The sequence below is a fragment of the Pelecanus crispus genome, chromosome 5 (genome assembly GCF_030463565.1).
Source record: "Pelecanus crispus isolate bPelCri1 chromosome 5, bPelCri1.pri, whole genome shotgun sequence".
Lineage (NCBI taxonomy): Eukaryota > Metazoa > Chordata > Aves > Pelecaniformes > Pelecanidae > Pelecanus > Pelecanus crispus.
In genome coordinates, this window is record NC_134647.1 from 70,955,737 (window position 1) to 70,983,470 (window position 27,734).

The following is a 27,734-nucleotide window of genomic DNA, read 5'->3' on the forward strand; positions in this document are numbered from 1 at the left end:
ACCAGGACAACTGTGAACGGGAGGGTGTTGGCCACCAGCACGGAGCAGCCGTGACCTGCATCCTGTACCAGCTGCTTCCTGCTCCCCTGCCCACTCCCTGCAGCCATGCTGGGCTTCTTCCTTGGTGACTCCCACCATCTCCCCGGGGCCAGGAACAGCTTTTGGGGGGGCACCCCCTTGCCAGAGGCTTTTGCCCTAGCTCCAGGAACTTTGCTTGGCAGTGCCGGAGCCGGCTCTCGCCTGGCAGCCTCCCTGTCCGCATCCGCCTCCCACCGAGGCCAAACCCTGCGGTGCTGAGCCTCTGCCAGGGCACTGTGGGTGAGGGGAGGATCTGGCCGCTGGGGCTGATGCCCACGGGCAGAGCCCTGCAAGGTGATGTGGCTCAGGTTTGAGACCCACCACATCTTGCCCACCTCGAGGGACTGGCGTTTGCAAACTGCTGTGTTTACAGGAGCATCCCCTTCTGAAACAGAGGGATGATGCTAAAAGCAGGTTAACCCTCTCAAAGGGGAGTGCATGTGCCAGGCTGATGGAGAGCTTCGGCTCATCCCCCCCGGGGTGATGGTGATGAGGAGGTCACAGTCCCTGTGAGCTTGTTAGGGCAGCCAGGTCGCTCCCCATCCTGTCCTTTCTCCCCATCCTGTCCTTTCTGACACCCTCAGAGTCCCACTCACTTCCCGGCTCAGCCCAGAGGTGCTGGAGCATCCCCAGGTGTCTGAGAGCCAGCCGGGCGACTGGCCCATCGCCTGCCCTCCCTGGGAAGCCCAACCCACCGGCTCCCACAGCTCGGCCCCACGCGACACCCAGCTTTAGCACGTGCTGCCCAAGTTGCGGGTTGCCAGGTCTCACCCAGCCCCACGCAGCCCCCCTGCAGCCCGGCCTCCCTGCCTTTGTGCAGCCGTACAAAGGAGAACCTGTCCGGGCTGCTCCACGTCCCAGGAACTGGCTGATAATTAAACAAAAGCAAAATAGCCTTGGCGTGAAACTTGACCTTTCCAAAGCTTGGGGCGGGGGAAGAGGAATTTTACATCATTTCTGGTGGTGGTTAGTTTTATGCATTACGCTTGTTTCGTGGGGATCTCTGTGCCAGGGGAGTGGGGAGTCCCCGTGCTCCAGTGATGGGCTGGGATGTGGGAGACAAAGTTCAGGCTGACCCTTCCGATGGCACATGGGTCCTCTCTGCCACACAGATGAAGGGAAGCACCCTCCAGCCAGTATCCTCCGGGATAACAGATGTGGTCCTCTTGAATGGAGGAATCTCAGCTCTGGAGGAACAGCAGTGCCTAGGGAGTGCTGGCCCCGTCCCCTTCCCTGTGTGGGAGGGACACAGTGATGCTGTGCCCAAGCCACCTGCATCCCAGCTCAGGGAGCTGATCCCCAATTTTCAGCACTCTCTGCTTTATAAAGAGCCCTGCAATGCCAAGGTGCCCAAACCACTCCCAGGAAGGGGCTCTGCTTCGCTTCCCCCCTTGGTCCCAGCTGCGGGGGGTCCCTCCCCTGCGCCCAGCCCATCCCTGTCCCTGTCCCCTGCTGTGCCTCCCAGCGCGGGGCTGCCACCTCCTCCGCCTGGACCTAACAAAGCCTGGCAGCAAAATTAATCTTCAACTCGGTAGCTGGGACTGTTGCTGTGACAGTTGTTACGCCGCGTCCTGCCCACTGCGGCGTTAATGATTAACACCCCAGGTTCAATGTCAGCTCCTGCCTGCTGCCTTTGGAATAGCCCTTCCATTGCCTCCTCTGATATCCTGACAAATGACCAGGGCATGGAGCTGCCCAGAAAGCGCCCTTGGGGCTGGGGGGCACACAGGATGGTTTATCTCTGGAGCAGGGAGGAGGAGGAGAAGAAGGGGAGCCAGGGAGGAAGGCTATGCTGGGGAAAGGGTACCTTGCCTCACTTCTTCCCCCAGGCCAGCCCATGCCCTTCAAGGATGTCCTCTCCTTCCCGATCCTGGAACGTCCTGGCCAGGCTGTTACAGCGGGCAGTGGGAAATCCCCTGCAGCAGGAACTCCTTGAGCAGCTGATGCCAGATGAGTTTGCTTTTGCTCCCCATTCACTCCCTTTACCAGCACAAACCCAAAGAGCTGTGATTCCTCCTCCCACTCATGATGACCCTGTCCCCAGCCAAAACTAATTCCCAGGAGGGAGAGGGCAGCTCATTTCCTAAAGTGCTGAGTGCTGCCCGCTCCAAGGCAACACACACCCCTCTGCCACACAGGGTTTTTGCCCCAGGACAGGCGATGCCGGTGGTGAATGCGCCCCGAAAAATGTCCTGGGACTTTGGCCTGTGCACAGCACCCATCGTGGCAGGGCAACACATGAACCCCATGGGGCTGCCAGGGCTGAAAGGCAGGTCTTCAGGTATCTGCCTTCCCCATAAGTCTAAGGGTTACAAGGTGCAGAGATGCCTGGTGGTACCCACATGGGTTGGTGGGGATGGGTGGTGGGCTGGGGTGTGTCCTGGGGCTGCTGGGGGACCAGCTGGGATGGGGTGTCCTCCGGGGAGCCCAAAAGTTCTGGCGGTGCTTGGGCAGTGGAAAATGGAGGGCAGGGGCACAGTGGGAGCACAGGGGAGGCTGCACCAGCCTGGCTTGCCCCCTGCTGCTGCCCTTCAGCTGCCAGGGTTGCTGAGAATGGGGAAGTGTGATGGGGAGGAATCGCATCCGGGAGGAGAAACTGGTCCTTCGAGTTTCCCCAGCACACAGAGGGGAGGAACAAAACCAGTGGTTGCAGGGTTACTGCCAAATCTCGGCACCACAGAAACTGCCTGCCCTGTCCCAGAGAAACTCCATGGCTGGGAAGAGGTGCGAAGCTGGGAGCCTCCAGCCGTCCAAGCATACCCCTCCGAGCCCGCTCCACCCCACAGGGGTGATGGTGAGAGAGTGTTTGCCAAGAGCTGGCTTTGCAAGGCAGCCCCAAAAAAGAGGGAGCAGAGGCAGACATGGCCAGGCCAGGTGGTGCCCAGCTTGGACACCTCCAGGAAGGGCTTTGGGCAGCGTGGGCAGCTCCCGTGTGCTCGGAGAGAGAAAAGAGGAGTAAAAGCCTCTTGAGGTGTCACTCATGAGGTCACCAGTTTATGGTGAAACTGGGACCTTCACCTATCCAGGGAGGAGGAGGAAGAGGAGGTCATTTTGTGGCAGCTTCCCCCCATGCCTCACGGTGGGGCAGGGCCAGAACCCACGTCCCTGGGGCTGAGTCACCCAGGGTGCGGAGCAGGTCCCCACGCCTGTCCCACTGCCACCCAGCTGCTCCTGTCCATGTACTGGGTGCTGGATGGCACCGGGGAGGTGCTGGACCATGAGGGGCCGCAGTAGAGCCCCGGTGCAGCCCTGTACCCGGTGCAGGAGCTGATAAAGGGGTGCCATGGCAGGCACGGAGCAAGGCGGCGCGCAGGGAGGCTGTTTGCACATTGGCCTCCTGCCCTGCTGCTAATCGCCCCGTCCTTCACCACCGCCACCCCACAGCCCTCCTGCTCTGCCTCACAAACAGGGAGGTGGGGAGCCTCGTGTCAAAAATGGGGTGAAGCAGCCTGCAACACCACCCACCCCCCCAAACCACCCGCCTTGGCCTTGCTTTTGAAATGGGGAAACTGAGGCACAGTGAGTGGATGCTCGAGGTGGGGTGGTGCCAAAGGCGGGGGGGGGCGATGCTGGGGAAAGGGGGTGGCTGGGAACCCCCCACCCTGCCTGTGACCCCCCACCATTCCCACACATAGAGGGACTGCGGGTGCATCACATGGGCGGTGTGGGACAATGCTGGGGGGTGGAGATGCTCGGAGATGGGGCTGGCAGGACCCACTCCCCCTCGCTACCCCAAGCCCCCCATTTTGGGTTCCTGGGGGTGATGGGGACAGAAGCACCAGTACAGCCCCCCCCAGAGCCAGCCCTGCTTTTCAAGCCAAGCTGTTGCTGGGTCCGTGAACCAGCCTTGCTGAGTGAGCCGCGGCTCTTGCGGAGGGCAGGGCACATTTCCAAGGCTAGTGGTAGCCCCCACCACTCCCCGGCTGTTGTGCAAACACCGGGCTACTTGTTTCCAAGCGCCCAGTGAGGAGCGGCAGCAGAGGGAGGGCAGGCAGGCTGCAGGCAGGGCTGTGCTGCCTGCACTGGGCTCATGGCAGGGGGGCAGGTAGGCAAGGCAGCTGCCCCAGGCAGAGGCTATTTATTGAAGGCAACACCCAGATCAACTCCAGAAAATCATTTGTATCCAAGATGAAAAATTTATTTGTTTTTCTTTACAGCATGGAGAGGGGCTCAGCCATGAAATGACAGGGGGTACGGGGCAGCCCTAGCCACCGCAGGGCCAGGCACCAACAGGGCTGTCTTCATGCCAGGGCAGGGGCAGAGACCAGCCAGCTTTTAGGGAACAACAGGGTGAGGGCTGGCAGAAAAGGGGTGTAGGGGGTAGATACATGCCCAGGTGAGGGTACAGTTACCACCTACAACACCTTGGCAGGGTACTAGCCCCAGTTAAGTGGAGGGATGCAGGGGGGCATGGGCCAGCCCCAGTGCCAGCCCCCTGCCCTGCCAGCCCCGCACAGGGACACAGTGGGGACAGCATGGGAGAGGTACAGTACATGGCTGCAAAGGTTTAATCAAGACATCGCTGTGCCGCTGCCGGATCAGCAGCCCTGATTGGCCCCCGTGTCACTTTATCTCCTTCTGGTATCGGCCAAACAGACCAAGCAGCTTCCCCCCTGCCACCCCCCCTTCAAAAAACGCCCAAACCTCTATGTACAGACTCTGTGTGCCATATCAGTACAAAAATATACACAAACTCTACAGATCCCAGCTCAGTAGATCAAAACATAGCTATAAATCACAGTGCACAGGACAGCATCAGGCCCAGGGAGCAACGGGGTCCCCCCAAGAGCACGGCATGCCACAGGTGCACCCCGGCACGGTGGGGGAGCAGATCATCCTCCTGCCTTGAGGGGTCATTTCTGATCCAGCTCGCAGTACAGGTACATGGAAACCGCCATGGACGCAATCTGTGGGCAGCAAGAGGCGAGTTATCCCTGCTAAGTGTCCCACTCCAGCATGGGTTTGGGTCACAGCCCGTAGCATCCATCCCCAGCGCACACAAAGAGGAAGACCCAGGTGTGCCCAGGGAAGAAGGCTCAGTAGCCACCCTGAGGCAGATGGTGGTCCATGGAGCTACACCAGCCCCCTGCAGCTCCTTGGCCACCCAGGCCAGTCCCAGCCCCAGTGCTCACCTCCAGGTACAGGGAGGAGGAGGCAGCACAGCGATGCTCAGGCACTCACCTCCAAGGCAGCAATGCCGGCTGCCACACCACCCACCACACCTGCATTAGTCTTGATTTCGTCCAAGATCTGATAGAAACAACCCTGCAGGAGACAACCACGCAGGTGAGGATGAGCAAGGGGTAGCAATCCCCCAACCACTGGGGCACAACATCCCCAGAAAGCGAGGTACGGTTCTCCAGCCTAGAGCTGCACAGCCATGGAGAAGGTCTGGGGTCTTCAGGGGGCAACTCCTCTCAGCCACTTCTCAGGCCAAAGCACAGTGTTGGTGGGGGAGGAGGGTAAGAGGCAGGGAAATCACCCAAAAGAGTAGAGTGGTGCCTGGCTTCATTCCCAGCTCCAGGCATGCCACCCTGCTGCAGAGCTCCCTTTAGGGCCAGAGCAATGGTAGCAGCTTTGCTTGTCTCCACCAGGGACAAGCCAAGGCCACCACAGCATCCCCCAGGACTTAAAGCCATGTCCAGAGCTGGGGCTGGAGCTACAGGACAGGTCTCCCTCCCTGTGCCAGGGCACACCCCAAACCAGGCTCTGCCAGAAGGCAAGAGCTGCTGGTGCGTCCGTACCGGAACTTCGCTTTGCGCAGCGAGCGTGCTATTGCAGGGCTCCCTGTCCTTACAGCAGGGCTCCGGGTAGGTTTTGTGTTCCTTATACCAGGGGGAGTCAGTGAAGTCTGTGTAGTTATTCAGGCCACAGCAATTGACCTAAGAGGGAGAGAGAGGAAGGGATGGGGAGAACGTCCTGCAGGTCTCCCTCCTGCATCAGACACGGTCTGGACCCTGCTGCCCCATGGAGGGGGTCACCCAGCTCAACCCAGCTCCAGGCCTTGGCATCAGGCCTTTGCCCCACACTCCAGCATCTACAGCTCTCACTGCAGCCACGGGACCACTAGATCCCAAGCAGGTAGGTCCCAGGCACCTGGGAAGCTGATGGGGTGGTGACAGCTCAGCGCATCCAGGATTGTGATGGTGTCCCCACTCCCATCCCGCTGGCGCACCAGGCACCACCAAGCCTGTGCTGGGAGCATCCTGACCCACAGGTGGGGGCCCCTGGGCTCAGCATACCTCGTTCATAGTGACATTCCAGATGTGCGTGAGACCCTTATCTGACCCGTACTTCTCCTTCAGGAGAGGGGTCACCACAGCCGTCAACAGCGTCTCTGCCTGAAAGAAGAGGCAGAGAAACACCATCAGAGAAGGTCCCAAGGAGCACCACAGAGCCAAGAACCCCCATACCGGTCTCAGCCCATGGAGAGGACACCAACCAGACCCCACACGGCCAGGAGCATGTCACACCGCACCCCTTTGACCCGAGTACAGCTTGGCCCCTTCCCCACTAACCAGTGCTTTATGGCACCAAGGCCACTTATGACCAGTGAGTCATCTGATAAGCAGCATAACCAAGGGAGCCAGGAATGATGTTTGCCCTACGGTTGACTTCTCCCGTGCCTAATGAGGCAAAGCCACCTTTCTCCCCAGGTGGTTTCTCAGGTGCCTAATAAGAGGTTGAGTTTGCTCAGCACGAAGCATTAGGGACTTCCTCTCCCGTGTAGCTCCTACCATCAGAGGTGGAGAGGTGTCAAGCCTAGGCTGGTACTGGACTAAGGGGTTTGCAAGAAAGAGGCAGGCAAAACTTGTACCATAAGCCTCATTTCTTTAGGGCAATGGGATTCCCTGTTCCCACCACCCTCACTCCGGCCAGGCCGACCCAGCCTGCCCACAGAGCTAGTGCTGGCAGGGACTGGCATCCCTTCCTCCTGCGGCAGGGCCCACCTCTCAGCTTCCCCATCCATGGGCAGTATTGCCAACCCCAGTGTCTCCTGTTTTACCAAGGGGTAGGACAGGTCCCAGATTACCCCAGCCCAAGACTTAGATATGCCACTCACAAGACCTGTGTAGACCAGAGCCACCACGGCAGCAGCAATTTCAGCAATGAAGATGATCAGCACCACCGAGAAGAACTAGGATACAGCAAGGGGAGGGAGGTCAAAGCAACAGCCAGAGTCCACAGGGCCCCCAAGGAACCCATTTGCTTCCCAAGGGCCAGCAGGACCCTCCCTCAGGGCTCAAGCCCTGTCTCATTGCCTTCCGCTCTGCTCCAAGGCAGAAGCGGCACAACCCCCAGGTCCTCCAACCCTCCATCTGCATGGGGCTGACCTCTCCAGACATGCTCCAAGAAAGACCTCTGCTGAGCACCAGCTTCTGCTTCCTTTCACCCTTGGCTGGGTCAGACTTTGGTTTCAACACTGTCTTTCCAAGGTCCGCCCAGCCTTCCACCACATGGGAACATCCAAAGAGGACATCTCCATGGAGAAACCTATCCCTCAGACCTCCCCCACCAGAGACCCAGCTCAAATGAGGCTTGATAAGGAGATAAGTCAGGTCCGCACCATCATCAGGAGACACTTGCTCTCCTTCTGGGCACCGTAGCACCCGAGGAAGCCGATCACCAGCAGGATGGCACCAATGACGATGAGGAAGTAGCTCACGTTCACAACCTGCAGGATGCTAGAGGATAGCGCCCCAAATATATCCAGGAACGACTGTCCATCTACTGTGACCCAGATGCCAACTCCGAGGAGGGTCCCGCCACCGAGCTGGGAGGAGAGAGGCAATGTCAGCTCCCGTGCAGGCAGAGATCTGGGCTTTGGGGAAGGTGCTGGCACAGGTATTTCTCCCCTCTGCAAATTGTCACTGTGCCAAAGCAAGACTTTGTGGCCACTCAGGGCAGCTCAGGGCATTGCCACCACAGGCTTGGGGCAGCTGGATGGGTCACTACCCCAAAACACACCCCACCACCAGCACATCCCCAGCTGCGGCATCGCAGCTACCCCCTTCCCCAGCCCAACGGGTTTCGGTGCCAGCAGCGGGGCAGTAACCCTCATGCAGGGCAGCTGAGCCAGCAGCACCACAGGCTGTCCCCCCAACCCCAGAGGGGCAACATGCAGCCGGCTCGGACGCTGGCCACCATCACGAGTTCCTCCAGGCAGGGAAGCTGCCTGCTCACCCAGGGCAGCAGCTAAGCAGCCCCTGGCTCCAGGTGCTCACACGCTTCTGGCAAGGGCAGCTCAGGGCTGCCCCCAGCCTGCCCCAGCCCTGCCCTCAACCCGCTCGACCTTCCCCACCAGCCCCAGGTCCCAGCAGGAGCTCTAGGGAGGGAATGCTTCGGCAGGGCAAGCCTGGGGGCTCTGCACCTCCCCTTCCCAAGGCTATATCCCACCGCACCCCCTTCCAGGTTGCTCCGTCGCTCCTGCAGAGCCAGGGTAGCTCTCAGGAGCTCCACCACCCTTTGCCGTGGGTGGGAGCAGAGGCTGTGCGTGCTCTGGAGACCCCTGACATCTGAGACCCCCAAGGCTGCAGGTCGCTGTCACGCACATGAGCCTCTCCCCTACTGAGATGGAGCCCAGCAAACCCCCCCCTGCTCTGGGGCACTCAGCACCCTCCACCAGAGCTTCAGCACAGGGAGGTACATGGGCGGCTGATGCAACTGCCACCGTCCCCAGAGCCCAGCACCGTCCCCTGCGCTGTGGCCAGAGGTGGAGAGCAAGAGACCCCCACAAGGTTAAGGCCTCAGCTTGGGGCCAGAGACCAGATCTCGCACCCCACCGGGGTCCCAGGAGCATGAGTCCCACCAACACCCGATATCCCCCTCTCCATCCCCCACAGAAGGGATGTGGAGGGGCAGGAGAGCCCACATGGGTGGGCTTCGCCCACCCCATGGCCGGCTGAGGGTGCTCCCCAGGAGCTGCTCCCACAGACCCCAGCCCTTCATCCCAGTTTCCCAGGGCAGCCGGGGGGCTGCCAGGCTCGGCCCCCCCGGGCAGAGACAGCAGCTAGGGTGCACTTACAAATATGGCCAGGTTGAAGAGGATCATCATGACCTTGATAAAGGTGAAGCACCCCATCTTTGCGCTGGGGAGAGCGGAGAGAGGTTATCAGGGGGAGCCCCCACCCCGACACAGCCGCTGCCCTCCTGCGAGCGGGGCTTAGCCCCCCTCCAAGGGAGTCTGGGGGCTCCCCACGGGCAGAGGGGGTGCACCCACGGGGTCCACTCCCCGAAACGCCGAGCCCAGCCTACCTGAGTGCTGAGCACGTCCCAGAGCCCCGGCCCAGCCCGCCCCGACCACACTGCGCCCCCGCCCCGCCCCGCCGCCCTTTAAGCGGACGCGGCCCCGGGGCCGCCTCCGCCGCTGGGCCCCCCCCCGCCCCGCCCCCGCCGGGGCCACCCCCTGGGGGTGGCGAGGCCACGCGTGTCCCTGGGTGCCTGGTGGCTTGCTGCCCTCTGCCGCCGGAGCCGTCCGCCCCGGGGGACCCGGGTAGCCCGGCCGGCTGCTGCCCGCGCCCATCACCGCGGCCTCTCGGCGTGGGGTGGGGGACGTGATGCCCCCCGTCGTGCTGCTGCTGTGAGCTGACAGCCCTCGCGGGCCCCTGCCTGTGTCCCCGTTGAGTCCCCACCCGACAGAGCCCCACGGAGCAGGAGGCTGGGACCCCCGGCATGGGGGCTTTGGGAGGCAAGGGTATCTGTCCCGGGGGGGCTTCACCCCATGGCGGATGCTGCAGCCGTGGCGGGGGTACAACCCGCTGCCCTCCTCCGCTGGGCACGGTGCTTGGGATTTTCCAGCCATGGGCAGCCCTACGGCTCAGAGCCCCCCTGCCTCTGCCACCCATGTCTGGTGCGGCCACGGTCGAGTCACCCCATCTTCCCGGGCTGATGCTGCGGGTGCGCTGCTGGCCCCGCTGCCTGGGACCGCTCGGGCAGGGATCTCTCCAAATCCCAAATCCCCAACATCCCTCCCGGGCCAAAACAGAAGGGGAGAGGAGAGCATGGGGGAACAGCCATGTGAGACAGTGTGCAAAGGAAAAGCCAAAGATTTACGAGCTGTCCCTAACTGTTGCGACCAGAGGCAGATTTTTGCTGGCAGGGACACAGCAGGGTGGCAGCAGGAGAGGACGGTGACAGCCAAAACAGATGCCACCGCTGGAGCAGGTCAGCAGAGACCTGCCATTGCCTAAGGGCTGCCAAAACTGATTTTCTTTGGAAAGACACTTTGAAGCAGGGCTGGTTTCCCGGGAGTGAGGCTGCAGCAGGAAGCCAATGAGAGCTCTAGGGGGATGCTGCGTGCCCAGGCCTGACCATGGGGGTGGTCCTCACCCATCTAGCATGGCTTTGGGGAAGGGTCTTGGGGTTGGTCCCCTCCCCAGCACCCACTGTGTGTCCCTTCAGCTTGTCATCAAACCAAGGCTGAACAATGTGGGAGGCTGCGGAGCCCTCCTCCTGCAACAGCAGGCAGCAAAGGCAGGTTCTGGGCGCTCGGCATGCTCCGCCCCACGCCTGGCTCCCCCAGAACCCCCCAGCAAATTCCCTGCCTGGCCATAATCATACATTCCAGCAGGATGAAGTCAGCCCCTTTGGGCTCCAGCCAAAGCCCAGTGGCATTTGGGGGAAGCCTTCAACCCTCCCAGGCACCCTGGGTGTTAATGCAACCTGTGCTGGAGCCGGGGGTTTTACCCCTTTCCCCCTCGCTGCCTGCAGCCCCGGCCCTTCCCTGCAGCAGCTGCCTGTCCAGCTGCCACGCAGCCGCTCCCCCTTCGGGAGACCACTGCCCCCTAAATGCAAATGAAGACCCCCATCCATACTGCCCCTCTCCCAACAGTTGCCCCATCCCAGCCTGACCTTATTAGCTGCACACAATCCCCCAACCCTGAAAATAATTTTTGGCAAATATGTAAATACTCGCTGTCATTCCCAATTGTTCCCAGCCACAGGGAAAATCAAAAGATGAGCCACAGGCTGCTCCACTCACCTCCCCAGTGCCTGGCGCCGCAGCCTGGGGTTTGGTCGCTCCTCAGCGTTGCCCATCCGAGCCCCATTGGGGAGCCTGGGCTGGATTTTCTGGCTTTCCAGGAAGGCCTGGCCTGACCAGGGCAGGACGAGCCCGGTGACATTCCCACATCCCTCCTGCCCAGCCTGGCCCTGCCACCTCCCTGCTGTCCCCATCCCTGCACGCAGCCTGGCTGGAGCCCAAGCATCCCCTTCCCCGAACGTGGGGATGCCTCTCACCGGGGCACGGGTAGCGTGGCTCAGCCCTGGGAGGCTGAGAGCAGGAAGGGGGCCATAAGCAGTCACCCCGAGGCCCTCTGTCCCCAGCCCAGCCGCTAGCCCATGCCCCGGGCGAGCGTGGGAGCCAGGCACTTGGCTGGTGTCAGGGTCCGGCCACGGTGTCTGCACTGAGCACCCCTCCCTGGGCTTTTCTTCAAGGAAAAGCTGCAACTCTGCTCCCAGCCTCATGCCTCTTCCAGCTCGTGTTCACATTTTGAATGTTCAAGTGCTGAATTCCCACCCTGCTGATGATCCTGGGCCTTGGCATCCTCTGGTTAATGGCTGAGCTCACTGCGGGCACGGCCTCCCCTGCATTGGGACCCTCCTACCCAGGGCTCCAGCGAGGCAGCGCAGGCAGCTGCCAGGTGCTTGGAGAGAGGCATTTCGGAGCAGCCATCCTCTGTACAGGCAAATTAGCCCATGATGCTAACGAAGCATCTGCTTGGGAATAGGTGGGGGGAACCTAAACTAGCATCTCACACCCAGCACAGCACGGCGGGGCTTGCTGGAGCCTGCTCAGCCCCCTGTGCGAATTAGCAATCGCTAACGAGCCTGAGCAATCTGCCAGGGCCAGGTGGGTGCTGAGCTGGGCTTGCTTGGCTTAATGCCATCCACAGGGACTCAGCTGGGCACAGGGAATGTGTCTCCCCCCCCGCCGTTCCTCAGTTTCCCTCCTCATAAGGCATCAGGTAAAAAGCCCCAAGCAGGGCCAGCCATGGAGACCAGATCAGCCCAGGCTTGATGGGATTTTGGGGTAGCCCCAGCCAGGTGAGCCCCTTGCAAAGGGCTTTCACCAGTGTGTTTTGGGCTGGCAGCATCTGTCCAGCTGTCTGTGCGGCGTCCAGTCGCCTGGAGAGTGGTGGATGGATGGACATACTGCAATGTGCCAGGGATGAACTTGGCTTTGGATTTACAGATGGAAGTTACTGAACGTTGCAAATTTGTGCTGAATTCATCACTTCCCACCTCCTGCTGGGGAGAAATAAAAATCTACAGGAACCAAAAGTTTCTGACATCTTGAAAATGAAATATTTCAGTTCTCAGCTTTGAAAGGACTCAAAGCATTTTGGCTGGAGAACTGGGGAAATCACTGATTCCCCCACCCTGGCAGGGACCAGGCAGTGGGACCACACTGATTTCCTCATGGCTGCAGCTCCCACTTCGGGGCAATCCTCCCCATTTCCGTGGCTATGTGCAAAAACCACAACCTGAGTCCAAAAAACAGGAGCTGCCCCATCCGGTGCCATGACCTGTGCCATGCAGAGCCCAGAGTGTAAATACGGGGGGCAATAAATGGGGGCTGCGAGTGTGTCCCAGCAGTGCATCCCCCTGGTGTGAGGCCCTCAGGGTAAGGATCCAACCCCGTGCCTTATGTAGCTGATTTTAATCATCATGCTGTTTCTAGCTGTGTGTTAATAATACAATTAAAAAGGGGCTCAATGACATCTCCCTGCCCGTGTATTGGGCTGAGCTTCTTCCTGTGCATTTACTCCCCGCAGCGAGTCCCCCCCGTGCCTGCCCTGCTGCTGGCCACCTGCCAGCACCCCTCCAGATAAGGTTTTCTTGTTTCTCACATGTGTCCAGGCCGGTATATCCCTCACGAATTAATTAACAGGGGCTGTGTGGTGGCACCAGCTGCTGTAAAGCCGAGCTGGATGGGTTCAGGGATGCGGAGGGCTGTACCACGGGGTCATGTCAGGACAACCCCATGCCTGGGCGCTGATTCTCTGGGGGCTGCTGCAGCCGAGAGCTGCGCCGAGAAGCTTTCACTGTCTTCTTGCCACCGTCTCGCCAGCGAGGATGGCCGGGGCTGCCCGGTTGACGGAGCTTTCTCCCGCCACGGGTTGGGGAGCAGGACCTGCCCCAGCTCGGGGCTCTGTGCTGGCATTGAGGGGCCATCAGTCCCCGGCACCGTGCCGGGATGCTCTGCACAGCAGCCACTGCTCTGGCAGCTCCTGCTGCCTGCCATGCTGTGAAGCTTCAACCCTGCAGAGAGGCGCAGGAAAGAGCCCTGGTACCAGCCCCGGGCTGTGCCCTGAGCCTTTCCTTATGTTTCTTGGGTTTTTTTCCAGCATGTGCCTCCCGGGGTCGGGGGTACCCCCAGCTCGGCAGCAGTGGCAGAACGTGGCTGTAGGAGCGAGCGGCTCCCGGCTGCCCGCGGGCGCCTCACTGGGAGGTTGTTTGAAGAAGCACTTGGCTCTTCCTAAAACAAAACCCCCAGAGGCCAGAGCTCACTCCTGGGCACCCTGGGAGAAAAGCAAGAGAGAGGGAGTTTTCCTGCTTCTAAAGAGAAGAGAAAGCAAAGCATGGCCCCCTCTGAAGGGGGGAAACAGAGAAGAAACCAAAAAAGCCGACTCCAAAATGTCAACGGAAATCAAACGTTGTTTCTCGCTGATTTCTCCAGCTGGGAAAGGCTCAGCCTGGTTTCGCAGCCTCACTTACTCCAGCCAGGCACGTTAACAACTCTATTTATGCTCTATTTATTCACAGCCGTGTGGCTAACTTCCCCTGGCCGCTGCCGGGAAGCACAGGGTGAGCACGGCCAGCACACCTCAGGGTTGGGCGGGGTGGCGCTGGGCAGCCCCCAAAGCAAAGAGGGGAGCAGTGGGGCTGCCCCTGTCGCTTTGGGAAGGCCAGGACAGGCAGCTGAGGTGGGTACCTGCCGAGCATCCCCTGGAGATGCTCCCACCAAGGGCTTCCCTCTGGCCAGGAGAGGAGAGGGGCTTGCAGCAGGCCATGGGGACCCCAGTAAAGAGACGTGTTGCTCTCTCCCCCGTAGCCCCACCATGGGCTGTATGGAAGGTGAGCAAAGGGGTGCTTGAAGGGGAACATGGGGTGCAAGGATGCCTCCTCCTGCACACCCCACAGAAAAGCAAGGGCCAGTCAGGTCAAAGGCAAAGCTCTCATTGCAATGAGTGCTGCTCATTAAGCAAACGAGGAAGGATCTGTAGCTAATCAGGGCCTGACAGGCAGCTGCTCTGCTTGCTCAATAAATAGTGGTGAAGGCCTGAAGCACCTTTTACTTCTTCGTAGCGTGCTCCCTGAGGGGTCTCTGCCCACCCTGGGAGATGTGCCCACCTCTGGGCTGGAGTGAGGTGGGGGGCTGAATTAATGGTATAGGGGTGACACAGGTTGAGGGGCAGCCCAGGGAGGTAGAGTTTTGGGAATGATCCTGCTGCAGTGCAGCTGGAGTGGGGGGTAAGCAACAAGGAGGGGCCCTGGGACAGGAGCTGGCTGTGCTGGGGAGGGCTGGGGTGATGCTCAGCCCAATCCAGTGGAGAGGGGGGCAATGGGACTCTGCTCTAGCAGGAGATGGTGCCTTTGGGTTTGGGGACCCTGATACACATCAGGAAGGGAAGATGCCTACTGCTGGGAAGGGGAGATGGAGTGTGTCACGCCAGGGTGTTCCCCTGCCCCAGAGCCCTGGGACTGTGTTAATTCCTGGCCTGTATATAGGATTGATGCTAGGATAGGATGGGTGGTAATATCAGATGGTGCTGTACCCACCAGCCTCCCCAGCTCTAATCCTCTCCCAGGAGGAAAACACCTCCTCGCCTTTCCCCAGGCAGCCCTGTTTGGCTTGACATCCCCCATGGGACAGGCTGGGGAGATCAAACAGGGGTTTAGGCACTCAGCAGAATCCCTTCATCCCCAGTGGGGCACAGGGGACGCTTCTGGGGCAGCCCCAGGCAGGGAAGCATGACTCAGGGGAGGGCAGGGTCTGGTTGTTTGCAGCTGACTCTGACTTTGTCCCAGCAGCTGCGGCAGTAGCACGGTGCCAGCAGAAACAAGATGAGGGAGAGAAAAAGCCTTTTTAGTCCCCAAGGGCCAGCAGCTGGGCTGGGGAGAGGGGCTGCATGCTGCCCAGGGAAATGCAGCTGCGGTGAAATCCCCTGGGATGCAACTGCCCTGCAGGGTCAGGCCATGCACTGCAAGGAAAGGAGGAGTGAGTTTGCCAAAATTATGGGTGAGAAGGACTGTATCTGTCCCGCCTTGCTCTGCTGGCCTCTGTGCCTCAATTTCCCCAGTTTTCCCAGCCCTTGCCCAGCATCTGGGGTGCCCCTTTGGACCTTGTGTCACCCCTGCACTGCTCCAGCACTGGCCCGGGATTCAGCGAGCATGCATTTCCTAGAGCCCATGTTTTAGGTACCATCTACTTTTAGGATGCCCAACCTGCAGCAAAGACAAGGAGCAACTGCCTGTTTGGAGAAGTCAAGGTGAGAAGAAAGGATTAAAAAAAAAAAAAAACAAAAAACAAAAAAAAAAAAAACCCCAAGCTTCTGCACCTCTGGGAACATCACATCAACCTCACGAACAATCAAACACCAGGACAGCTCATCCACACCCCAGTGTAACTGGCTCTGCTGAGACTCACCAAGACATGAACCACCTTGGGGCAGAGGCACCCCCACCATGGGTGTCCCCTGGCTGGAAGTGAGCTGAGAACTGATGCTCTTGTTGCATGTGACAGCGCTGCAGTTGCCACGGGCTGGCGATGTGCGTGTTCCTGCCATGGCAGAGCTTGGCCCTTTCCATATGGGCCCTCTGTATGCCCAAGTTCTCTGCCCTGTTATATTTTAACTGTTGCCTTGTTAATTTTTAAGGAGCCTTGCTGCACGGGGAGCTCTCGCAGCATCGCCCTGCGCTTTTTTTATGGGGTGCCCAGCCCTTATGCCGGCTCTGGGGAACATTTCTGGGCAAATGCTCAGGAGGAGAGAGAGAAACCGAAGCATCCCTGGGCTCGGATTCTCCATGGCAGCTCCTGCCTGTCCTGTGCGTGTTTTCAATCCTGGCTAAAGGATGGGGTCCCTCTGTGGGGGTGCTGGGGCAGGGAGAGCTGGCTGGTATGGGGGGGGGGGGGGGGAGCATGGGGTGCTGGTCCTCCCCTGTCCTTTAGCATCCCTAAGGATGGATGGAGACCCACGAGTGGGGGGGTCTCCATCCTACAGAGGAGGCAATTTGGGAGCAGAGATGCCGCATCTGGGGATGAAATCATCCACCTACTCCTACAGTTCTCCCCTCTCCCCGGTAGCCGGGCACCCCCCCCCGCCGCAACGCGGCGGGGGGGGTGCCCGGCTACCGGGGAGGAGGAGGAGGGACGCTGACATCACCGCCGGAGCTCGGCTCGGCTCGGCGGGGCCGGGCCAGCTCCGCTCCCGTTCTCCGCTCCCGCCGGGAAAAGCCCCCGCGCCCGGTAAGGCTGGCGGCGGGAGGGGGTGGGGGGAAGCAGCGGGAGGGCTCTAGGCAGCGGGTGGATGGATGGACAGACGGACGGCCCCGCGGCTGCTGCTCATCATCCATCCCTCCATCCATCCCTCCTCCGCGGGGTCCTGTGGGAAGCCGGGTTGGGTAGCGAGTTGGCAGACGCACAGCCTTTTCCCCTGGGCAGCTGTGTCTCTCAGAGGAATATTTTAAATATACCGAAAAAAAAAAAAAAAAGAAGGAAGGAAGGAAAAAAAAAAAACCAAAAACCCACCCAAACCCACCCAAAAATCCTACATCTTCATCCTTGGCTCCATGTAGCGATGCCGGGCTGGAGCTGCTGGAGAGGAGCTGCGTGCAGCGGGAGGTTTCTCAGCACATATATCTATTTTAAAAGCCCGTGGTGTGATCTCTTGCCCTACTTTCCAGACTCTTGCCAGTACTTTCCTTGTACGCAGCGGCCGGGTCCTGCTGGCGGGAGCTCCCCGGGAAGCCGGAGCTGAGCGAGCCACTGGGCTCTCCCTGGCATTTGGTGGCTGGGATGGGGGACGGGGCGGTGGGGTTGGGGTCGATACAGTGGTTTGGTCGTTAATGCACTCCCTTTCCAGCAGAGAGAGGGAGGTCCCCAGCGCCACGCAGATGACACCAGGCTGGGAAGAGGACAGTACATTTGTACCCAGCACCCCAGATAGCCTCGTTTGCTCCCTTCCATTTGCCCCAGTGATGAAAAGGCTCCCTACCCACACCTGAGCCAACCCCGCCAAGCCCTGGGTGCCAGCGTGGCTCCGCAGCGATTTTGGGGCTGGAGAGGTCAGGAGATGCTCTCCAACGCCGAGATTTTCCAGCACTGAGATTTTTATTCTGCGTGCGCAGGGAAGGGAGCGCACCCATCCCCACCGCGTTGCCCCAGCCCAGCTGTACCTGCCCGCCCGTGAGGGCACTCCGCGCCTCTGATGCCCAGCCAGATTCGGGCAGCGTGACCTGCACCACGCCATCGCCATGGCCTCCTCGGACGGGCTGCAGTACCGAGCTCTCTATGAGTACCAGAATGATCGGGAGGAAGACCTGGCGCTGTGCCCCGGGGACATCCTGACGGTCAGCAGGGCCGGGCTGCTCAGCAGCCCCGACTATAAGGACGGGGACGAGCGCAGCCCCCAGGGTTGGCTCCACGGCCTCAACGAGCGCACCAAGGAGCGCGGCAACTTCCCCGGCACCTACGTGGAGTACCTGGGCCCGGTGCGCATCGTTGCCGCTGCCGCCAAGGCCAGGCCACGGCCCTTGCCCCTGCCGCCTGCTGGGACCCCCACACCCTGGGGTGAGTGCTGGGGGACCAGGAAGGTGGGAGCCCGGGGGTGGGTGTCCCCCGCAAGATGGTGAGGGTGGCCCAGGTGGGTGCTTGCTTTTGGGATGGCTCGGTGGGGATCCACCCTAGGGAGGCGATCCAGCCCCAGAAGGAGGAGCTGCTGGTGCATTGAGGCAGCCGCAGGAGGGGCAGGGGGTGCGTGGGGTATCGCTCCCCGCCCAGGCAAACATGCCGCAGGGATTGCTCCTCTCCAACATCCCGGGCTGGCTGCTGTGCCGGCCTGGGATGGCCAAGGGGGTCCGCGTCTGTGAGAGCACAGGAGAAAGATGCAAGAGCCCTTTGGCCCCCCAGGGAGGAGCAGAAAGCCCCATGGCAGCCCCTGGGGACCTTTTCTTCCAACTGCTCTTCTCCCCGCCACTGCGGCACCCGATTCTGGCTGCTCTCGGTGCCTGGGCGAGCGCTGGCACCCAGCCAGCTCCCGGCCTCACGGTCACTTTGTGCAAGCTGAGATGGGGGACAGTCTGGGCACACGGTGGGGTCAGTCCCCGGGGGGGGTCCTCCATCCTGGAGCTGGGGGGGATGTTCAGCAGGGCCCCTCCTGTCATGGGGACCCTGGCCATTTCTCCGCCGGGATCTGCTGAGGTGGTGGAGCAGCTCTGCCTTCGCCATTTACCGTGGCCAAGTGCGTTGGGGCTGGGAGGGATTTCACAGCAGTTGTGTAACGTACCCAAGCTCAAAAAAAAAAAAAAAAAAGAAAGGCAAAGTAAGAAACCTCCCTTCCAGCCAGGCATGACCCGGCGACCCCAGCCAAAGCCATAGTGCTCTCCTTCTCTGGGATGCGATGGAGAAGACATCGCTGCGGGGACAGAAGCACTGCCTTTAGCCACAGCTGCCCAAAACCTGCCCGGCTGCTCGCCCAGCACCTTGGGCATGCTCCTTGCCTGGTTTAGGACCAAGGCACTGATGTGGTAACCAGAGAGGCTGTTTCGGCTGTTTCCCTCCTGGGCTGGCTGGGCATGGGGGGGGTACCTTGGCCCCAGGTTACAGGGGCACCTGCTGACAAGGAGTCCATCCCCCTCCAAGATACGGTTCAGGGCCCCCTTGCCACAGTGATTTGAGAGGGTGGAGACCACCTGGCCCCTGGGCTGAGCATGGCAGGACTCAGCCAGCGTGGGGCAACTTCTTCCCCCAACACCATCCACCACCATGTATGGGGCTTGCCGTGCAGGTCCTGCCACTCAGCCCCCCCAAAATGGGGAGGCAGGGGTGCTGGGAACCCCCTCTGCCTCCCTCACCAAAACAGGGGTGCTCCTCCCTGACCGATGCCCAGAGGGCGCTGAGGCAGACATGGTCCCAGGGCAGTGAGCAGCTATGTGCTGCCATCACGGGGGGGAGGAGGTCACTTTTTGGGGGTGAGCGCACTTCTCAGCCAAGCTCACTGGCACGCAAGGAGCCCTCTGCCCCTAGCTTTTTGGTGGGCAGAGCCCTAGCAAACTCGGTGCTGTAGTGTGGACAACTCAGGTCAGACAGAAGCAGATGCAAGGGCTCTCCAGACCCACTCACTGGGATTTTGAGAGATGGGAGAGCATGGAGCCACCCTCTTGCTTCTGCCCCTGCTGCCCATCACTGTTGCCTCACACCTGCCCCACACAGGGCTCCTCTCCAAGGGGATGGGAGATGTGCCCAGGGGACCCCTGCCCGCAGGTGCTGGGGACATGGCGGTGCCCCACAGATCCAGGCACATCCCCAGCAGCAAGCACAGCCTGGCCCAGATGGAAGGTCCCGGTGCAGGAGCTCCAGCCCTGTGTGCGCTTGGGCGACAGGATAAGAACTTAAAATTTAAAAAATGTAAAACTGGGATTTTTTTAATAGGGCAAAAACCCACTAAAATCAGGTTTTGGGGATAGATTGGGGAGGGTGCTGCCATCTGGAGGACATGCTCTGGCCATGGCCTTGTGTCCAGCCCCACTGTCCAGGGGGACGCTGGGTGCTGCCTCCCCGGTGCTGTGCAGCGGGGTGCCCCTCCGTGGGGCACCTTTCCTGGGGCGGTGCCGAGGTGTGTGGGCGCCTTGGCAGGGAACACTTGTGGCCCACGACCATGTCTTTCTGCAGCAGCAGAGCAGAGTGTACCGTTTTATGTCAGTTTAAACCCAAACCTCCCTGCTGGCGGGATTTCCCTTAGAGTAAAAGTCTCCAACGTGCTCTTGGAAGAGAAGGGATTTTTTTTTTTTTCTTTTTTTGGAAAATTCTTCCCATACTGTTTCCATTCCCAGATGGAGGTTTTGAGGGACATTTGTTTTGGCTGGCCCAAATGCTTATTTTTCTGCGACAGCGGCGTACCGCCCTGCGTGCCCTCGGTGCCCACTGAACCCCGATGCTGGCTGGGGACCCCGAGCAGGGTGAAGCCCTGGGGGGAGCACTGAATGGGAGAGAGACACTGCGTTTTCTAGCTGTGCCCGAGCCGGAGCTGGCTCTGCGGGGAGGAATGGTCTTTTTTTTAATTAAATAATATCGTATAAATGGTTCTGCAGTGGATCTGAGTCCCCAGGGGACTTCCCAGGAGCCCAGCGGCTGTTTTGCCCCTGCCCGGTTGTCCTGGGCTGTCACTGCTGCAAGGCTTCACCTCCACTTCACCTGGGGTTGGAGCCAAGCGGTGCGGCAGGATGCTGGGGTCCAGCCTGGCACCCTGAGGGGAGAGGCTGGGCTAAAGCTCCAACCTCAGCTTGGGGCTATTCCTGCTGTTTCCAGCAAGGAGAAACAGATGGTTATTTTTTGCCATTGCTGCCTTTCCCCAAGCCATTGCCTTGGAGGCCAAAACTCAGTTTTCCCTAATTAAAATAACACCCGTGTGGTGGGGACATTTTCCATGGGCTCCCAACCACCTGCTTTGCTTTAAACCCTGAAATCTTCCCCATTTCCACCCAACGCACCCGCACATCCCCATCAGGCAGTGGAGGGGACCCTGTTGCCAGGCTTGGGGTTCGCAGCCATGCCTGGGGACCGGATCAGCCACCTACGAGCGGGAGGTTTGCATCCCTCCCCACTCTGCAGAGAGCACCAGGGCAACACTGTGGCAAAGATGAGAGCCCGGATCCACCTGTTGCAGCTAGGTTGTGTTTTTGCAAAAGGCCAAAGGTAGCGTGGCCCTGTCCGCAGCCCCCTCTTTTTTTTTTTTTTTTTTTTTTCATTTTCATTCCTTAAAACCATTATGGGTTTATTGGCTTCACACGTGAGCTCCCTGCCTTCTGCCAGGCAGCAAACACCAAAGACAGAATGAACCCAATGCTGGAGTTGGCCAGGCTGCAGTGTGCCTCACTGCGGGGAAATGTCACACTCAGGCTTTATTTAATTTGCTATAATTTTTTAAAATATATTTCCACTAGAACAGATCTGCTCACCACATAAAACAGGCAGAAGAGCTCTTGACACATCACCCTTTCCAGACGCCATCCGTGCCCTGGCGGTCACACACAGCTCTGATGTGCTGCGGCCGGTGGCAGCCCCTGACTGTCCCCTGCCCGCTGCCTTCCTGGGGGGGTTCAACTGGGGGGGGGGGGGGGGGGGGTGCAGAATCCCAACACTGTCAGGGTCTCTGTCAGGTATAACCCTCACAGGTGGAGGGGTTTATCAGCTGGGGTGATAAGAAGGGGAGGAGGGAGGGATGGAACTTGCTCTGGAATGTGCCCTGGGGTGAGGAGAGCCGCTCTCACCCCTGCCAGGGGGTTTGCTCCTCTCTGACAGGGTCTGGGGTGAGGTGCCCTTGGTATAAAACCCAGGAGCCAGCAGCACCTGGGGATTTATGTCATGGGAAGCCTGGCCCGTGTTTGGCTGAAGGGCTCCTCAAGCACCGGTGGAGGTCTGCACCAGTGAAGGGGGTGTCTGAGTCCTCCCTGGGCTTGTGCTCAACCCTGTTGTAAATACCAGAGAATCCAAGTGGGTGAGAGCTGCAGGGAGCCATGTCCATGCCGGCTACGGATCTGGCCCCCCAGCTCCTGCCTGGTGTTGCTAAGGGCTGTGGGTGATGAGAGGGGGCAGTCTCAGTGTGATGGGAGCAGAGGTGGGGAAGGGTTTTTGGCCCAAAGGAGCTCCACGTTCAGGGCAGGTGCTCCCCGCGGGCAGGGCAAGTGCCTGAGCAGGTCTTTGCATCTCAGCAAGTGGCTGAGCCCCCGATGGTGACTCTTACTGCAAAAAGAGGATAAAATAAGGGAGAACTTCTCCAAAATTGGACGTGCATGAGCCAAAGTGTTGGTTGTGGCTGTGCCAAAGCAGCAGCTTGATCCTGTCCTGGGGCTGCTGAGGAAAGAGGCTGGAATTCCCACAGGCAGGAATTTCCAAGCCCCTTCTCCCTGTCTTTCCATCACAGGGCTCCCCGGGCAAGCAGAGCTCACCGAGCACCCCACCCTCCCCGAGCAGGCACTGCCGACTGTGGCCAGGCTTATCGAGGCGCTGGAAAAACAAGGTATGGGCAGCCGCGGCGTCTGTCTGCAGGGTGTACGTGGGTGCACACGCACAGCCACTCTCTCTGCCCATGCTTGGAGATGCCCCAAGAGCATCGCTAGAGCCAAACCTCTCCCCACGCAGCGTGGGCAGGGCGAGGGATCTTGGTGGTCTCAGTCCCTGCCCGCTTCCATTGCATTGGAGGGGATGATGTGGGGCTCAGGATTGACCCCTCTCTCCTGGCTGCTCCCCAGGTCTCGACAGCGAGGTGCTCTACAGATCTGCCCCCGGGGCGCTGGGGGATGCCGAGCTGAAGCAGGCTCTTCTGACGGGTAAGTCCCAGAGCCGCGTCCCTCCCCATGTCCCCAGGAGGGTAGGGGGCTGCAGAGGTGATGCTGCCAGGCAGGCCACACTACCCAGGCACAGCAAGGGTGGGTTACTGGCTCCAACCTCATCACGGCCCTAATTACAGCTCTGTAAGGCCCTGCCTGCATGCAAGCCCCCCTCCGCTCCCCCAATAGCCCGGTGTGATGCTGCCAAGAGGGATGCAGGTGCAGGGCTGGGGCGCTTCACTAAAAGCTCTATTTTTTTTGGTTGGGGGGAGAAAAATATTTTGGTTTTGCAAACCTCTAGGGTTTTTATTTGAGAAGCAGGGCACGGAGAAAGCCTCTTGTGGGCGCGATAGGGAAAAAGGGGAAGAAAAAGCTCATTTTTTAGGAGAATGGGAAGTGTTTTGCAGGACTGGGAGACGGGCATGAGGAGGGTGGGGAAAACCCTCTCCCCACCCCTGCCCCTAAATTCACGGCTGGGATGGCACGGCGGCGCTGGGGACATGATGGATCCAGCGTGGATCCGCTCAAATCTGGAGGAGGGGCGGTGCGTGGAGCATCTCTGCCCTGCGGGCCGCGGTGCCAGCGGGCGGCACTGTGGCACCAGGCAGGGCCCGGCCCCGCGCCGTCCGGTTCTGGCACCGCGGCCACCGCCGCTGCCCTTGGGCCCGGCGCCCCGGGAGCTGCCGCCGGGGCCACGGCACGGCACGGCACGGCAAGGCACGGCGCGGCGCGGCGGGGGGCTGGAGGCTCTGCCAGCGCCGGGAGCCGGCGGCAGCCGCCGGGCCGTGTTGCTGGGGAGAAGGGCTGTGATGAAATCGCTATATTAAGCACCATGACCTCATCGCTTCCCCCGCGCACCGGGAGCCGAGTCCCCGCCGGGAGGGGGGACCGGGCTGCGGAGAAGGAAGGGATGCAGGAGAGGAGATGCTGGGGGTCCCGGGCTGCGGAGAAGGAAGGGATGCAGGAGAGGAGATGCTGGGGGTCTCGGGCTGCGGAGAAGGAAGGGATGCAGGAGAGGAGATGCTGGGGGTCTCAGGCTGCGGAGAAGGAACGAATACAAGAGAGGAGATGCTGGGGGCTGCAGAGAAGGAAGGGATGCAGGAGAGGAGATGCTGGGTGTCCTGAGGCTGCGGAGAAGGAAGGGATGCAGGAGAGGAGATGCTGGGGGTCCCGGACTGTGGAAAAGGAAGGGATGCAGGAGAGGAGATGCTGGGGGTCTCGGGCTGCGGAGAAGGAAGGGATGCAGGAGAGGAGATGCTGGGGGTCTCGGGCTGCGGAGAAGGAAGGGATGCAGGAGAGGAGATGCTGGGGGTCTCAGGCTGCGGAGAAGGAAGGAATACAAGAGAGGAGATGCTGGGGGCTGCAGAGAAGGAAGGGATGCAGGAGAGGAGATGCTGGGTGTCCTGAGGCTGCGGAGAAGGAAGGGATGCAGGAGAGGAGATGCTGGGGGTCCCGGACTGTGGAAAAGGAAGGGATGCAGGAGAGGAGATGCTGGGGGTCTCGGGCTGCGGAGAAGGAAGGAATACAAGAGAGGAGATGCTGGGGGCTGCGGAGAAGGAAGGGATGCAGGAGAGGAGATGCTGGGGGTCCCAGACTGTGGAAAAGGAAGGGATGCAGGAGAGGAGATGCTGGGGGTCCCGGGCTGCAAAGGAAGGGATTGCAGAAGAAGAGATGCTGGGTGTCCTGAGGCTGCGGAGAAGGAAGGGATGCAGGAGAGGAGATGCTGGGGGTCCCGGGGCTGCTCCAGCCCCACTGCCCAAGGAGGGCTCTGCTCCCCCGGGGATGATGGGGGGCAAAGTGCACCCCACCACCCTTCTCTCTTACCCTTGTGGAAGCTCCTGCTGCTGCCTGGGGAAGGCAGGAGCAGCGGGTGCCCTTTTGCACAGCCTTGTCCCCTGGCCCAGATTTCCCAGCCGATCTCCAGAGGAGGCGAAGGCATCCGGAGATCAACCCCGCGGCCCCGGCTGCCCTGGGTATTGATGCCCAGGCTGGGCAGGGGCAGTGACAACAGCATGAGAAAGATGCTTTGCTTTCTGAGCATGCAGGAGCTGCGGGTCTTCCGTCCTCCCCACGCAGCTGGTGGAGCATCCCTAGCAGGCGCAGGGCTCCCCGGCAGCACCTCAGCCGGTCACTGCCGAAATCCTGCCCAGCCTCAGGAGACTCCCCCAGCCCAGGAGCAAAATCCGCTGGCTTTGCTGGAGCCTGGGCTGGAGCTCTGAGCAGCTGCTGGGTTCGTCCATGTTTTTGTCTCCTACTGCAGGATCCAGCACTGGGCAGAGAAATGCCATCATGGTTTTCAAACCATTTGAAAGCCCTGAAAAATTCCCAACCGCCCTGAGTGACTTGATGCTCCCAAGCCCCCCATCTGCTCTAAGACCTAAATAAGCTTTTATTTGGCAACTCAGGGGGCTGCCCCACGTGCTCGGCAGCGTTGAGCTGGGCACAGCCAGAATTCTCTGGAGCTGGCTGGAGGGGGTAGGACATGTCACGTGTTTGCTAGCTCTCAGCTGAAGGTGCTGATGCTCAGCCCTGCCAGAGGGATGCTCTGCAAGCAGGATGGGGATGATGTTCCTGCCAGGGCCAAGCACCCTGTCAGAGCCCAGGCTTGGCAGCTGCTCCCCCCACAGCCTCCTGTGGATCAGAGACCCAGCAGTGCTTCCCCAGGGCCCTGCTGGAGCCCAAGCTGGGCTGGGGAGGGCAGGAGAGCATCTCTGCTTTGGTTCCCATACAGGCCTTTTCATTGCATTTGGTGGAGTAAAACATCCCTGCCAAAAAAATGGGAGTTTGCATGCCCCATGCGCGAGACAGCAGAGGCAAGGGTCGCATTTGTTTTCCTCCTGTGCTCCTGATGGTCCATCCCTGCAGCACCCCATCTCTGCCAGCAGCCTGCCTGCAAAAGTCAGGCTCCATCTTGGGGAATAGGGAGAAATCGGAGCCAGGGCTGGCGGTGGCTGGAACTGAACTGCGTCTCGGCTGGGGGGAAAACCGGGTTCCCACTGGGGGTTTCAGCTTCCCTGCAAACACCCAAACCACGCTGGTGTTTGGCAGTGGTGGCAGAAAAACTGCTAGAGAGTGCAAGAAAAAGGAGCAGGGGCTGGAAAAGTTCGGGTGTTGCTTTTCTAACCCCCAAATCTTAATGTGCCAGAGAAAACAGGGTATTTTCTACACTGAAAGAGCATCTGAATTTCCAGTGGGGAGCAGGAGGAGGTTTCTCTGGGAACAAGAAGCCATGCAGGTCGGAGCAGTCCTGGCTGTCCTGGGTTGCCTGCGGGCATCATGTCCCTAGGCCCAGGCAGCGCAGGCACCCATCTGAGTTGCACTGATTGAACCCTTTCCCTATTCCTAGTCTTTTCGGAGACCTTACCCGTGGGGTACTTAGCCTGATGGGGCAGCCCCCAAGCTGAACATCACCCAGGCTTTGGGATGAAGGTTTCCCATCCTCATGAGGCTGTGGCGGCGTTGAGCACAGAGCACTTGGACGCAGCATGGCTCAACATGGCTCTACAGCCTGGGCTGAGCCTGTCCCCATCCCAATGCTGGTGATGTCCTGCAGGACGGTGGCATCTGACCACTGGCTAGAGCCTGTGCACCAAACTTGGTATTTCCATGTTGGATGATGCAAGAAAAATTATTTGTAGGGGGAAAAAAAAAAAGCAAAGACAGAGCTCGTCGATAAAGGGGGCCAGTGAACGCCTCTGCTGCCACCCGGCTGAGATGCCACTGGGGCTAGCAGGTGAAGCACGGATTGAAGGGTGGTTGGGCTTGCAGCCAGCTTATGCTGGCTCCAGAGGAGAATTAATTGTTTTAGGACACTCAGTGCTCAGTTCAGACATTTATGCCCCGAGATGCAGGCAGGGCCATGCGACATCACGGAACACAGGAGCTGGAGTCACATGGCAGCACCAAAAAGGGACTTAAAGAAAAGCCGCAGCCCCACAGGGGGCTGGGGGACTCGCCAAAGGGTTGCGGGTGATCAGCCAGCCAGGAGCCTGGCTGCAGCTGCAGGGAAAGAGTTATGGACAGAAAAAGAAGTAGAGCTGTAAACGGCAGCGGCAGGGTGCAGCACTTGCCCCAGCTGCCCCCAATGCTCCCTGCAGTGCCTGGCTGCGGGGCTGCTTCATGGTCTGGGGACATCTCCATGCCCGTTGTGCCAGGGGCCACATGCTGACCCCGAGGGTTTTCAGCCCCCAGCACTCCTGCTGTCCCCTGTGTGTGGCTCAGGGACTGTTTTGAGCACAGGGGATGGGGCAAACCTGCGAAGTCGCTGGTGCCTGCGGACATGAGGTGTACAAGCCCCTCTGGTGCCGAGGGGTGATGTCCTCTCACCCCATGTTTGCTCAGGGTCCTGCCTGCACCCTTCCCCCCTTGAGATGTGCCAGGCAGCCTTCTCCTCATGGCTGCCACAGAACCTGGAAACATGGGACCTTCTCTGGCCGGCAGCAGCGGGGCTGTGGGTGAGCTGGTGGGTGCTGGAGCCCTTCGGAGCTAAGGGACCCAAGCTGGAGGAGGCTTGGCATAGGGATGGCTGCAAAGTCCTGCGTGGAGTGGCCAGGCAGTGCTTTGCCACCACTGGTGAGGGATGGTTTGAATCCTCATCCCTCCTCGCTGGTGGGGGACAGGGCACAGAGACCTTGCAGGGCCCCCCACCCCATGGCTCCCTGGGCATCCCGTATAGCTCGGATGGGGCTGAACCCATCCAGCATTGAAACCTCCCAGATTTTGGATACCCCATGCCCCTGTCTGGGCTCTGGAGTCCATCAGCAGACAGAACCACCAGGAGCCTTCCCCAGGTAGCACTGGGAAAAGCCCCCGCTGCTGGCAGGGCCAGGCAGGAGCTGCCTGCGCCCCGGGGTGCCAGGGCGAATCCGGCAGCAGCGCGAGGTGGATTGGAGCCGGTGTCTCCAGGCGTGCAGTGCCTGTGCTGCCATCCTGCGTGCTTTGATCTCAGGCCCCGGCGCAGAGCAGTCTGCCTGGAGACACGCTCACGTGCCCGGGAATTAGATCAGGGCTTGGTGGGGATTAGTGAGTGGTGGTGGGCCCAGGGGCTTTGCTGGGGCTACCGGGAGCTGCTGCTGGGCAGAAAGTGCTGGGCTGCAGCGGAGAGC

The 27,734-nt window shown here is 60.3% G+C and overlaps 2 protein-coding genes across 3 annotated transcripts in view; one reads left to right on the top strand and one right to left on the bottom strand.

Annotated features, from left to right (window-relative positions):
• Positions 1 to 4,931: 4,931 nt before the first annotated feature.
• Positions 4,932 to 9,160, bottom strand: TSPAN1 (tetraspanin 1). Its single transcript, XM_009482364.1, has 7 exons — positions 9,104 to 9,160; positions 7,646 to 7,852; positions 7,142 to 7,216; positions 6,321 to 6,419; positions 5,823 to 5,960; positions 5,260 to 5,343; positions 4,932 to 4,985 (listed from the first exon to the last, which is right to left on the bottom strand). Exons 1-7 carry the CDS (start codon positions 9,158 to 9,160, stop codon positions 4,932 to 4,934), a joined length of 714 nt encoding a protein of 237 aa, XP_009480639.1.
• An 8,396-nt stretch (positions 9,161 to 17,556) lies between these two features.
• PIK3R3 (phosphoinositide-3-kinase regulatory subunit 3) overlaps positions 17,557 to 27,734 on the top strand; it is a 78,219-nt gene continuing 68,041 nt past the window's right edge. The window contains exons 1-4 of one of the 2 annotated variants that reach the window (XM_075710169.1): positions 17,557 to 17,876; positions 21,602 to 21,609; positions 22,224 to 22,319; positions 22,552 to 22,629. In XM_075710169.1, coding sequence (XP_075566284.1) covers positions 17,557 to 17,876; positions 21,602 to 21,609; positions 22,224 to 22,319; positions 22,552 to 22,629 — 502 coding nt within the window. The remainder of the gene's footprint in view (positions 17,877 to 21,601; positions 21,610 to 22,223; positions 22,320 to 22,551; positions 22,630 to 27,734) is intronic. The other variant, XM_075710168.1, reaches the window with a different exon arrangement.

What these genes read in the sequence shown, in the direction of transcription:
- TSPAN1 (XM_009482364.1), bottom strand. Translation starts at nt 9,160, where the DNA reads ATGGGGTGCTTCACCTTTATCAAGGTCATGATGATCCTCTTCAACCTG. An exon ending in GCAAGTGTCTCCTGATGATG is followed by an intron (nt 7,217 to 7,645) that starts GTGCGGACCTGA and finishes GCTGTATCCTAG; the next exon opens with TTCTTCTCGGTGGTGCTGAT. An exon ending in GGAATGTCACTATGAACGAG is followed by an intron (nt 5,961 to 6,320) that starts GTATGCTGAGCC and finishes TCTCCCTCTTAG; the next exon opens with GTCAATTGCTGTGGCCTGAA.